This window comes from Urtica dioica, chromosome 7 (assembly GCF_054948205.1).
Source record: "Urtica dioica subsp. dioica isolate 48M chromosome 7, U.dioica_male_clone48M_v1_H2, whole genome shotgun sequence".
Lineage (NCBI taxonomy): Eukaryota > Viridiplantae > Streptophyta > Magnoliopsida > Rosales > Urticaceae > Urtica > Urtica dioica.
The window spans coordinates 3,583,345-3,596,440 of NC_142762.1; the positions used below are offsets into that span (position 1 = coordinate 3,583,345).

The window sequence follows — 13,096 nt, forward strand, 5'->3', positions numbered from 1 at the left end:
CGCGGCGTGCGATGAGGGCTGCGCGGCGCGCGGCCGGCGCGCTGCTTGCTGTGAGAGGTGGTCGGCGCGGCTTACGGCCTGTTTTGTCGGATTTTTGTGGGCCTTTAGGGGTCTTAGGATACCATACTTGTTACGCGAAATATGAAGGTTTCTACTTGATGAGAGTGACTCGACTCGGAGAGAACGACTCGAGCCTCGACTCGAGGAGAACGACCTGAGGCTCGACTCGAGGAGAACGACTCGAGGCTCGACTCGAGGAGAACGACCCGAGGCTCTACTCGAGGAGAACGACTCGAGGCTCGACTCGAGGAGCGACTCGAGGCTCGACTCGAGGAGAACGACTCAAGGCTCGACTCGAGGAGCGTGATAGTTCTGCACGAGGACTTGCCATACGACTCATGACAGAAGGCTTGCCGCTCTTCAGGACCTCCAGCCTGACCATCGGCCCTTTGAACGGCGTGTCTTCTTGGCGTCTCGGGTTTTCCGAAAATGACCGACAACAATGGGAGCGTGGTGTCTACGAAGGCTATGGGATCCGTGACGCTATGTTTTGAAGATCGAACTTTAAATTTGAATAATGTTTATTATGTTCCTTCCTTTGGGAAAAACCTAATATCTGTTGCTCAACTTTTCGAGCAAGATTATTATTTAAAGTTTATAAAGAATGGAATTCGTATTTCTGTTTCTAATTCTTTTGTCACTGATGCATGTATGAAGAATGGTCTATTTTACATCTATCCCACTCAACCTTCTCTTTTAGACACCGAAATAGATAATGATCTAATTAGGGAGCCAAAGAGGATCAAACTTTCTGAATCCTCCGATCTAACAAAATCAACATACCTATGGCACTTAAGACTTGGTCATATCAGTCTAGATAGGATTAAGAGACTTGTGAGGGACGGTCCACTCCAAGCCTCTACAATAGGTTCACTACCTACTTGTGAATCCTGCATAGAAGGTGTAGATTTATAGCGTTTAAATAATATCTATTTAAGATAGAATATTGTGTAATTATAGTTAGAATATTTAGCCTTAATAGCCGCATATTAGTTTCCTATTTCTTAGTTAGGAAGTTATTTTTCTTTTCCCTATAAATGTAGATGCCGTATGGCCTTTATTGATATACAAAAATTACCTTCTCCAATTCCTTCATGGTATCAGAGCATCAGGTTCCAATGGAGACCGATAGCCCTAATTCTTCTTCCCAAACATAAAACTCCTCTAATCCACAAAACAGCTCGATGGCAAACCATCCATCATCTATCTATTCGTCTATGCTCATTACAAGCCATAGATTGAATGGAAAGAATTATTTGGAATGGTCTCAATCCGTCAAGCTAGTCATAGATGGAAGAGGACAGCTGGGATATCTAATCGGAGAAGTCAAAGAGAAGAAAATTGATGAGGACGGCTACAGTACATGGAGATCGGAGAACTCATTGGTGACAGCATGGCTTCTCAACTCTATGGATGCATCAATCGCCAAGCCTCACATGTTCATGAAGACTGCAAAAGAAGTGTGGGACTCCATCAAGGAGACATATTCGGATCTTGAGAATTCTTCTCAGATCTTCGAATTAAAAACCATACTTTGGCAGTCTAAACAAGGTGATAGAGATGTCACTACTTATTATAATGAAATGGTAGCTCTCTGGCAGGAATTGGACCAGTGTCACGACGATGAGTGGGAGAGTCCAAAGGATTTGGCTAGGCACAAAAAGAGGGAGGAGAATGACAGAGTCTACTTGTTTCTAGCAGGAGTCAATAGAGACCTTGATGATGTGAAGGGAAGAGTTCTTGGGAAAAAGCCTCTGCCCTCAATCCGAGAGGTGTTCTCAGAAATCAGGCTGGAAGAAAGCAGGAGGTGGACGATGAACAGCAGCTCGGGACAGAAGAGTGAAGTTGAAGATTCATCGGCCATGTTTGTCAAAGGTGATGAGAAGAGGAAGCCATGGTGTGATCACTGTAAGAAGCTGTGGCATACGAGGGAGACTTGCTGGAAGCTTCATGGGAAACCACCAGGAGCCGGGAAGAAGAAACAGGAGAAAGCCTTTCAAACTGCCGTGACCGATTCTCAACAGGGGCAGCAAGTCAATTCCAACCAGCCTTCATTCACAACAGAACAGATAGAGCAGCTCCTTCTCCTTCTAACCGCCCAAAAAAATATCAACCAAGATACTCCCTCGTGTTCCTATGCCCAGAATGGTAAAATCACCTCATATTTTTGTTCCGAAAATTCACAAAATTCCTGGGTTATCGATTCAGGTGCAACAGACCACATGACCTCAATTTCAAAGCTCTACTGCTCATATAAACCATGTGCAGGAGACAAAAAAGTCAAAGTGGCTGATGGCACTTTTTCTGCTATAGCCGGAATAGGAAATGTTAAAATTTATGATTCCATTGATCTCTCTAAAGTCTTACATGTTCCTAATATATCCTATAACCTTGCCTCAATCAGTAAACTAACCAAAGAGCTCCAGTGTTGTGCTAAATTCTATCCTTCCTATTGCATTTTTCAGGATCTGGCATCGGGGAAGACGATTGGCAGTGCTAGAGAGGAAGGTGGACTATATGTCTTTGATTTGGAAACTGAATCGAATAAAAGAGGTCAAAGAAATGCTTGCTTGCAAACTATTTCTTTTTTTAATGAATCTGAGCTGTATTTGCTACATTATAGACTAGGACATCCTAGTTTTTATTATTTGAAAAAATTATTTCCGAAATTATTTCTCAATAAAGATCCTTCTTCATTTCACTGTGATATGTGTGCTCTTGCTAAACACCATAGAAATTCATATGTTCCTCATAACTACAAACCTACTAGTCCTTTCACTCTTATACATAGTGATATTTGGGGTGCCTCTAGAGTACCTACAATTAAAGGAAAGAGGTGGTTTGTAACAATTATTGATGACCATACAAGATTAACATGGGTGTTTTTATTAAAAGACAAATCGGAAGTTGAAAATATTTTCAAAAATTTCTTTACTATGGTTCAAACTCAATTCAATACCAATATTAAAATGGTAAGAAGTGACAATGGCCGTGAGTACTTTTCCAAAAGCTTAAATCAATTTTTTGCTGAAAAAAGAGTAATTCATCAAAGTTCATGCATAAATACACCGGCTCGGAATGGAATTGCTGAGAGGAAAAATAGACATTTACTTGAAATAACTCGTGCTATTATGTTTTCTACAAATATTCCAAAATACTTATGGGGAGACGATGTTTTACATGCTACATATCTAATCAATAGAATGCCTTCGAAAACGTTAGGATTTAAAACTCCTATTGCTGTTTTTCAAGAGTTCTTTCCAACAAATAGATTAATTAGCAATCTGCCCTTAAAAATCTTTGGATGCACTGTTTTTATACAAAACCCGAGTATATCTGCAAGTAAATTTGATCCTAGAGGTGTAAAATGTGTTTTCTTAGGAATTTCTTCAACTCAAAAAGGTTATAAATGTTTTAATCCAACAACAAAAAAGATGTTTATAACAATGGACACTAGTTTTGTTGAAAATCAACCTTTTTTTTAATAAACATCTTCAGGGGGAGAATTTAATTGAAGATGTTGATTTGGAAGAAAATAATTTGGATTTTCTCAAAATTAATCTAGACGAAAATCTGGATAAAAATGAAGGAAATCTGGAAAATCTGGATAAAGATGAAGGAAATCTGAAGAGAAAGGATAATAACATTGTTTTTCTTGAAAATAATCTTGACGAAAATCTGGATAAAAATCAGGTAATTCATGACATTGCTCCTACGGAAATAGAATTATCAAATAATAATGAGGAAAATAGAATCAGAACAAAGCAAAAAGAGGGACAAATAAGTAGATTCTTTGGCAAAATTTATGAGAAAAGGGTTCCAAATCAAAGACAAGAGGAAATCTCCGATCAAGCACTTGACCACGAGTCAGACTCGGTGGCAGCTAATGAAGAAGGTAATATTTGCATTGATCTAGAATTACCTATAGCTCTCAGAAAAGAAAAGAGATCATGTGCCAAATATCCTATCTCAAACTATGTTTCTTATTCCAATATATTATCATCCTTTGCGGCCTTTACCTCTAGTGTCTCCTCTATCTCTATTCCTTCAACCATACATGAAGCTCTATCTAGACCCGAGTGGAAAACAGTTGTTCTGGAAGAGATGAATGCTCTTGAAAAGAATCAGACATGGAAGATTGTAGAGCTGCCCAAAGACAAACCAACAGTGGGATGTAGATGGGTGTTCACTCCAAAGTTCAAGGCTAATGGGATGCTAGAAAGATATAAAGCAAGACTGGTTGCCAAAGGTTATACTCAGACCTATGGGATTGACTACACTTAGATCTTTGCCCCAGTTGCAAAACTAAATACTGTAAGAATCCTCTTATCTCTAGCTGTGAACCGGGATTGGCCTCTTCATCAACTAGATGTAAAAAATGCGTTTTTAAATGGAAAGCTTGAAGAAGAGGTCTACATGAGCCCTCCTCCGGGGTTTGAAAATAGTTTCAGTTCCAAGGTGTGCAAATTGGAAAAGGCGCTATATGGGCTCAAACAATCTCCGAGGGCATGGTTTGACAGGTTCACACAGTTTGTGAGGGCATGGTTTGACAGGTTCACACAGCCCTCCTCAAGCCGATCATACTCTCTTCATGAAGTTCTCAATTAAGGGGGAGATTTCTATCTTAATTGTTTATGTAGATGATATCATCCTCACAGGAGACTATCATGAAGAAAGTAAAAGGTTGAAGAAGATGCTAGCTCATGAGTTTGAAGTTAAAGATCTGGGAGAGTTGAAATACTTTCTTGCCATGGAGATAGCTCGGTCCAAGGCAGGGATTGTTGTCTCGCAACGGAAATATGTTTTAGACCTACTTCAAGAAACAGGAATGAGTGCGTGCAAGCCAGCTGATACACCTATTGATCCGAATATAAAATTAGGTGGTATCCAGGATGGTGTTCCAGTCAACGTCCAGCAGTATCAGAGATTGGTGGGAAGGTTGATTTATTTGGCACATACCAGACCCGACATAGCCTTTGCAGTAAGTCTGGTCAGCCAGTTCATGCACTGTCCCTACGAACAACACCTTGAGGCTGCATATCAAATCCTACGTTATTTGAAGAGCTGTCCGGGAAAGGGACTACTCTTCAAAGAGGGGAGCAACAGAACTGTAGAGGCCTTCACAGATGCAGACTATGCTGGGTCTGTTACAGACCGGAGATCCACTGCCGGGTATTGCACCTATGTGTGGGGAAATTTGGTGACATGGAGGAGCAAAAAGCAGAATGTAGTAGCTCGGAGTAGCGCAGAATCAGAGTTTCATGCCATGGCTAATGGAATTTGTGAGCTGCTGTGGATAAAAAGGGTAATGACAGAATTGAAGATGCAGATAGACTTGCCAATGAAGTTATACTGTGATAACAAGGTTGCCATTAGTATTGCTCATAACCCGGTACAACATGATCGCACCAAGCATATTGAGGTGGACCGACACTTCATTGAGGAGAATATAGAAGCTGGAATTGTGTGTACACCATTTGTCTCCACAAAGGATCAAACAGCGGATATTTTGACCAAGGGCCTATTTAGACCAGTTTTTGAATTACTTGTAAGCAAGTTAGGAATGTATGATATATACATGTCAACTTGAGGGGGAGTGTAGATTTATAGCGTTTAAATAATATGTATTTAAGATAGAATATTGTGTAATTATTGTTAGAATATTTAGCCTTAATAGACGCATATTAGTTTCCTATTTCCTAGTTAGGAAGTTTTTTTTCTTTTCCCTATAAATGTAGATGCCGTATGGCCTTTATTGATATACAAAAATTACCTTCTCCAATTCCTTCAGAAGGAAAAATGACTAAGCGACCTTTCTCCGATAAGGGTCGAAGAGCCACTGAGTTGCTGGAACTAGTACATTCTGATGTATGTGGTCCGCTCAACCAACAGGCACGTGGAGGATACGAATACTTCGTTACCTTCACCGATGATTACTCACGATATGGGTTTGTCTATTTGCTCAAACACAAATCCGAGACCTTTAACGTATTTAAGGTCTTTAGGGCTTTAGTGGAAAAGCAAACTGGCAAAGTGATCAAAACCCTTCGATCTGATCGAGGTGGTGAGTATATGTCTAGAGAGTTCGATGACTTTCTTAAAGAAGAAGGCATCGCTTCTCAGCTTACCGCACCTGGCACACCTCAACAAAACAGAGTGTAAGAGAGAAGGAACCGAACTCTTATGGAGATGGTTAGATCAATGATGAGTTACTCATCACTCCCTCTTTCCTTTTGGGGATACGCCCTCGAAACAACCGCTTATATTCTGAACCAAGTTCCGTCCAAGATGGTTCCTGGTACTCCTTATGAACGATGGATTGGCCGTAAAGTAAATCTTGGCCGCATCAAAATTTGGGGTTGCCCTGCAAACGTGCTAAGGCAAAAGACTAGCAAGTTGGCTAGTAGGTCAGAATTGTGCTTGTTTGTGGGATATCCAAAGGAAACCAAGGGTTTCATCTTCTATAGTCCCGAGGACGATAAGACTTTCGTTAGCACGAATGCTCATTTCCTTGAGGAGGACTTTATGAAGGATGCAAAACCTAGAAGCAAAATTGTGCTTGAAGAAAAGTTGGGTGAGGAAGCTTCTACCTCATCTGTAAGAACTGTTCTTACCCCAACTGAAACACAACCTAACTCATCAGAATCTTGTCAAGTAGTACTTCGACGTAGTGGGAGGGCTACTCAAAAGCCTGACAGGTACATGTCTTATGGAGACTCTCTTGTAGCCGTCTCTGACATGGATGATCCTGTTTCCTATAGCCAAGCGATGGCTTGTTCTGAATCAAACCTTTGGCTTGTCGCCCTGAAAGTTGAAATGCACTCGATGTATGTCAACAAAGTCTGGAAACTTGTAGACCTTCCTGAAGGGATTAAACCCGTAGGGTGTAAGTGGATATACAAGAAGAAAACGGGTCCCGATGGAACTTCTCGCCAGTCGCGATGCTTAAATCCATCCGCATACTCCTATCCGTAGTTGCAGCTCTCGACTATGAGATCTAGCAAATGGATGTCAAGATAGCCTTTCTGAATGGCAATCTTGACGAGCGCATTTACATGGCTCAACAAGACGGTTTTGTGGAAGAAGGTCAAGAGACCAAGGTTTGTGAGTTGCTTAAGTCCATTTATGGATTAAAGCAAGCATCTAGGTCATGGAATATTAGATTCGATGAAACTGTAAAGAGCTTCAGCTTTGAACAGTCAATAGATGAGCCTTGTGTTTACAAGTTAATACACGAAGGCAAAGTTGTGTTTCTGGTACTATATGTCGATGATATACTACTCATTGGTAATGACGTGGGTAAGTTATCCGAGGTTAAGGTCTGGCTGGCAAAGCAATTCGATATGAAGTATCTAGGAGAAGCCGCATACATTCTGGGGATCCAAATCTTTCGAGATAGGAAAAACCGGACACTGTCGCTCTCTCAAGCATCTTATATTGATAAGGTGATGGATCGCTTCTCGATGCAAGACTCCAAGAAGGATCAAACGCCCTTTAGGCATGGAGTTTCACTCTCTAAGGACCAGCCTCCCAAGACTGCACAAGAGATTGAAGACATGAGGAAAATTCCTTACGCCTCTGGCGTAGGAAGCCTCATGTATGCTATGCTTTGCACTAGACCTGACATCTGTTTCGCCGTTGGCGTAGTTAGCCATTTCCAATCTAACCCTGGACCCGAGCACTGGATTGGTGTTTAGCATGTTCTTAAGTATCTTCGAAGAACTAGGAACTTGATGCTTACATACTCAGGTACTGACCTGAGTATGACGGGATATACCGACTCCGATTTTCAAGCGGATAAGGATTCCAGGAAATCAACTTCAGGATCTGTGTTCATCCTTAATGGTGGAGCTGTTGTGTGGAGAAGTATTAAGCAATCTTGCATTGCTGACTCCACAATGGAAGCAGAATATGTGGCTGCTTGTGAAGCATCTAAATAGGCTGTATCGCATAGAAAATTCCTTAAGTATTTGGAAATTGTTCCAAACGTCGACGAGCCCATGACCCTTTATTGTGATAATAGTGGGGCTGTCGCTAACTCAAAGGACCCTTGAAGCGATAAGCGCTCTAAGCATATTGAGAGGAAATACCATTTGATTCGAGAGATCGTGCAGCGCGGAGACGTGGAAATGAAGAAGATCTCAACGGTGGACAACCTATCAGATCCATTCACAAAGGCCCTAGCGAACAAGGTCTTCGACCAACATCGAGAGGGATTAGGCATGAAGGACCACACACATCTTCTTTGAGTCAAGTGGGAGTTTGTTGTCAATGGTGCCCACAAGAAGAGTTGTAATCTTTATATTGCACATTTGATGTAATAAATTCTCATGAAGACTCTTGCTTGTAATTGCTTATTCATTAATAAAGTTGAAACGTTCATTCATTCTTCCGTGTCTGTTTGAAGCTTTATGATAAAACATTAGTCTTTACTCCATAAACAAACTAAACAACTTACGAAGAGACAAATGTAGATTTGCATGAACAAACTCTTCGTAGTTTGCTTAAAACGATATATTCGCAATCTAAGGGTCAAAGGACTATTGACCTCAGTATGATTGTTAGAAGAATCTATGATGTCTGGTTATGAGGCATTGAGAGTTGGAGACTCTATAGTTCTTCTAGGTATCTTACGAAGGTACCGAATTGACCAGTGTACTTCTAGAGACAAGATAAGAACAAACCATTTAACCTCTTATGTCTCGAAGTCACTACGTATGAATTGCATCGTGCTTACCTTAATCCTAAAATCAGACATGTCATTTCACACCTTAGTATTCTCATTTGAGAAAGTCAGAGTTCGGACTCACTATGTGATTCCGAACAAGGCCTATTGGTGAAGTACTAAGTTGTGAGAATGTCATGAGTAACTTTGTGAAGTTCTCATAGATATGGAATTCATGTGCAAGATTGCTGAAATGCAATGTATATCACCTCATGCTTTGTTCCTTGGAGTGTGAATAAATGAACTGGCCAGTGTCCAAATTGAGTCCTGACTCTTTTGGATGAAACAATGTGACTTGTTAGCTCCTCGTCAATACATTGTTTCTAACTTATTCACAAGCGACAAAGGAGTTGAGGAAATAACAGCTAGAAGGGTAAAATGGTAATTTTGTAAATCCCGACTAGCTGATGATATTCATGAAGGGTAAACACTGATAATATTCTGTGGATCCACTCATTACAATTAGGTTGAATTCTTGAGTAGAAAATAAATTCATTTGAACCGAGAGATTTTCAGTGTCAGCTCTTTAGTGGAGTCAGTGGGCATTAAGCTAAACTTCGAAAAGGTTTGTGAACTTTTGAGTCCAAGTATTTTAGCTCAAGCTTTGTTCATTTGGATCCATGAGGTCACTGTCACGAATCACATCGAATAGGAATAGTTAAACGGGAAGCTAAGTCAAAACAAGAACGAAAATTATGAAAAGGGTATTTTTGTCTTTTGAGACATAGGATGAAATGAATGTCAATAAATTTTTTGACAAGTTCATTTGATGACTTAATGTCACTCCTCCATATTAAAATAATTGGGCCTTGTGAATTAATTTCATTACATAAAAATTTTATTGAAAATTCTTAATGGGCCTTTCTCATGTTGTCATGAACAAATGAAGAAGCTTCTAGAAGCTCCTTCTAGAATGAGTTTGGGCGCCTACCCTATAGAGAAATAGGAGAGATTATTTTGTGCATAAATGTATCAAGATACTTGCCAAAAGAAAAAGAGGAAACAAATTTCCTCTAAGAGGAAAACAATATGGGCGGCGAACTAGGGCAAGGAGAGAGCAAAACATAAAAGGAAAGAAATCCAAGAGCCTTCTAGATGCTCTATGGCCGTGTGAATCAAAGAGGTAATGGGCAATATTTGCTCATGAATATGTGATATTCTATAGAAGAGCAAACTACCTTATTGAAGGTAAGACCTCTCCTATAAATAGGAGCCTCATTCCACACATTTCATTCATCCAAGTTTAAGAGATTTGAGAGACTCTCTCTCTAGAACTTGGCCGCCCCTCTCCTCTCTCTCTCTCTAGTCAATTTCGTTTTATTGTTTTGGCACCTAGGTCATCATTTGACCTAGAGTTTAGCTCTGCGACTTCAAGACTCGTTCTTAAGTCGTAGTGTTTAAAAGTGCCCACTCACTGATTCCTTTTATTTCGAGTGATTTAGTGATAGAAACTATCGTGGTTGCTCGAGTTGCCGAGGAAAGAAAGAGAGACGTGCTGCGAGGGGAGACGAGCGTTGCAACTTTCCAAAAGCTTCTCAAAGTTCAAGCTTCATGAAAGGTTAGTAAACTTCTTAGCTCATAATAGTTTTTATTTATATGTACTTGCTCTTTATCTAGGTTAGTAAAAAACTGTTTTTACTTGAAAAGAAAATTTTTAAAATTCCGCCGCTTTGCGAAGCGTTAAACTTTTTCTTAAACCCTAGATCAATTCCAACATCGCCCCTTGGGCTCAAGAGGCGGCCAAACACGGCCCCCCGCCGGGGAGAGAGCCGCCCCCAGAGATGATGGGGCCGACAGCCGGGACGCTCGCCGGGCGACCCGACCAAGGGTTGCCTCACCCCGCCAAGCGCAAAGTGGGGATCTAAGGGAACTTTGACGGCTCAGAGGAACTCCTGAGGAGAGGACCTCCGTCAAAGGCTCAACTCCCGAAGGGACGCGCTCCCTGCTACCACTCTTGGCCGACCTCGGGCCAACGCCAGGGACCAAGGGTCCAATGAACACCAACAAGCAACTCCCGTGGCCCCGGCGGTCAGCCCTGCCAATAGGCTTGACATGGTGAAGATGATCCAAAGCCTCTAAAATCAGATCATCGAAATGAAGGAATCGAGAGGACAGAGGCCGTACGGCAGGATCGAGGAATCATACTCTCCCTCTGCCGCTCAAATCCTCGCGCAACCATCCGTAGGGAATTTTAAGCTACCGTCTATCCCTCCTTATGACGGACAGACGGACCCGAACTTCGACATCCAACATTACAAGATGTGAAGATGATCGAAAGCCTCTAAAATCAGATCATCGAAATGAAGGAATCGAGAGGACAGAGGCCGTACGGCAGGATCGAGGAATCATACTCTCCCTCTGCCGCTCAAATCCTCGCGCAACCATCCGTAGGGAATTTTAAGCTACCGTCTATCCCTCCTTATGACGGACAGACGGACCCGAACTTCGACATCCAACATTACAAGATGTGGATGTCAATGCAGAGACAGTCGGATGCCACCCTGTGCCAAGCATTCAGCCTGACCCTCACCGGGTCGGGATTCGAATGGTTTTAATTTGGTATAACATGTGCTTTCTCTTTATCTAAGTTAGTAAAAATCATTTTTACTTGTTTTAAAGAAATTTTTAAATTCCGCCGCTTAAAGAAGCGTTAAACTTTTCTTAATCCTAGATCTATTCAAACAGACTCAAGGAGAGGTACATGCTACTGCCTCTACCTCTGGATCTAAGAAGAGACCTCGCAAGGCCGAGAAGAAGAACCAACCTAAGGTTCAAAAGAAGAAGAAGACGCCAAGGGTTCCTAAGGTGGACAAGTCGAAAGACAACTATCACCACTGCAATGAACCTGGTCACTAGCGTAGGAACTATCCTGCCTACCTTAAGACTAAGGAAAAAGGTATGTACTTATTACCGAAACTTTCTTAGTAGCTGATAATGTATCAACGTGGATTCTTGACTCCGCTGCAACTAACCATATCTGTTGTTCCTTGACTGGTTTTAGGAAAAGCAAATGCTTAGAGGAAGGCGACTTCTGCTTCAAGTAGGGTGATGGGAGCTTAGTGTCTGTGAAGGCTGTGGTATCCGTGACGCTGTCTTTTGAAGATCGCACTTTAAATTTGAATAATGATTATTATGTTCCTTCCTTTGAGAAAAACTTAATATCTGTTGCTCGACTTTTTGAGCAAGATTATTGTTTAATGTTTATAAAGAATGGAGTTCGTATTTCTTTTTCAAATTCTTTTGTCACGGATGCATGTATGAAGAATACTCTTTTCTACATTTATCCCACATAACCTTCTTTTTTAGACACTGAAATAGATAACAATCTAGTTAGGGAGCCAAAGAGGATCAAACTTACTGATTCCTCTGATCTAATAAAATCAACATATCTCTGGCACTTGAGACTTGGTCATATCAATCTAGACAGGATTAAGAGACTTGTGAGGGACGGTCCACTCCAAGCCTATGCAATAGGTTCACTACCTACTTGTGAATCTTGCATAGAAGGAAAAATGACTAAGCGACCTTTCTCTGCTAAGGGTCGAAGAGCCATTGAGTTGCTGGAACTTGTACATTTTGATGTATGTGGTCTGCTCAGTACATAGGCATGGGGAGGATACGAATACTTCATTACCTTCTCCGATGATCACTCAAGATACAGTTTTGTCTATTTGCTCAAACACAAATCCGAGACCTTTAACGAATTTATGGTCTTTCGGGCTTTAGTGGAAAAAGAAACTGGCAAATAGATCAAAACCCTACGATCTGATCGAGGTTGCGAGTATATGTATGGAGAGTTCGATGACTTTCTTAAAGAAGAAGGTATCGCTTCTCAACTTACAACACCTGCACCCCTCAACAAAACGGAGTGTTAGAGAGAAGGAACCAAACTCTAATGGAGATGGTTAGATCAATGATGTGTTACTCATCACTCCTTCTTTCCTTTTGGGGATATGCCCTCGAAACAGCAGCTTACATTCTAAACCAAGTTCCGTCTAAAACGGTTCCTGGTACTCCTTATGCAAGATGGACTGGCCGTAAAGTAAATCTAAGCCACATTCCAATTTGGGGTTGCCCTGAACATGTGCTAAGGCAATAGATTAGCAAGTTAGCTAGTAGTGTTACCGGTCTTTTTTGGGAAACCGGAAATTCGAAAACAATTTAAGGCCGGCCGGGCTTCGCCGGCCGGAAAGCCCGATGGGTCCCGGCCTATTAGGCCCGAGCGCCCTAGCACACCCATGGCGCGACAAGCCCACGCGCGCACAAGCGCGCCCGCGCGCGGCAGCCAGCCCGCGCTCGAGCACCTACACC

General features: G+C 41.6%; 1 protein-coding gene across 1 annotated transcript; it reads left to right on the plus strand.

The window, feature by feature from the left end:
• The first annotated feature begins 1,244 nt into the window (after positions 1-1,244).
• On the plus strand, positions 1,245-11,340 carry LOC149390141 (uncharacterized). The gene is made up of 7 exons (XM_089619679.1): positions 1,245-2,208; positions 2,329-2,387; positions 2,526-2,579; positions 3,559-4,309; positions 4,397-4,580; positions 4,624-5,608; positions 11,218-11,340. The coding sequence occupies exons 1-7, from the start codon at positions 1,245-1,247 to the stop codon at positions 11,338-11,340; spliced, it is 3,120 nt and encodes a 1,039-aa protein (XP_089475805.1).
• Positions 11,341-13,096: the final 1,756 nt, after the last annotated feature.

What these genes read in the sequence shown, in the direction of transcription:
- LOC149390141 (XM_089619679.1), top strand. Translation starts at nt 1,245, where the DNA reads ATGGCAAACCATCCATCATCTATCTATTCGTCTATGCTCATTACAAGC. An exon ending in GAGAGGAAGGTGGACTATAT is followed by an intron (nt 2,580 to 3,558) that starts GTCTTTGATTTG and finishes AAACATCTTCAG; the next exon opens with GGGGAGAATTTAATTGAAGA. An exon ending in GACCAGTTTTTGAATTACTT is followed by an intron (nt 5,609 to 11,217) that starts GTAAGCAAGTTA and finishes TATGACGGACAG; the next exon opens with ACGGACCCGAACTTCGACAT.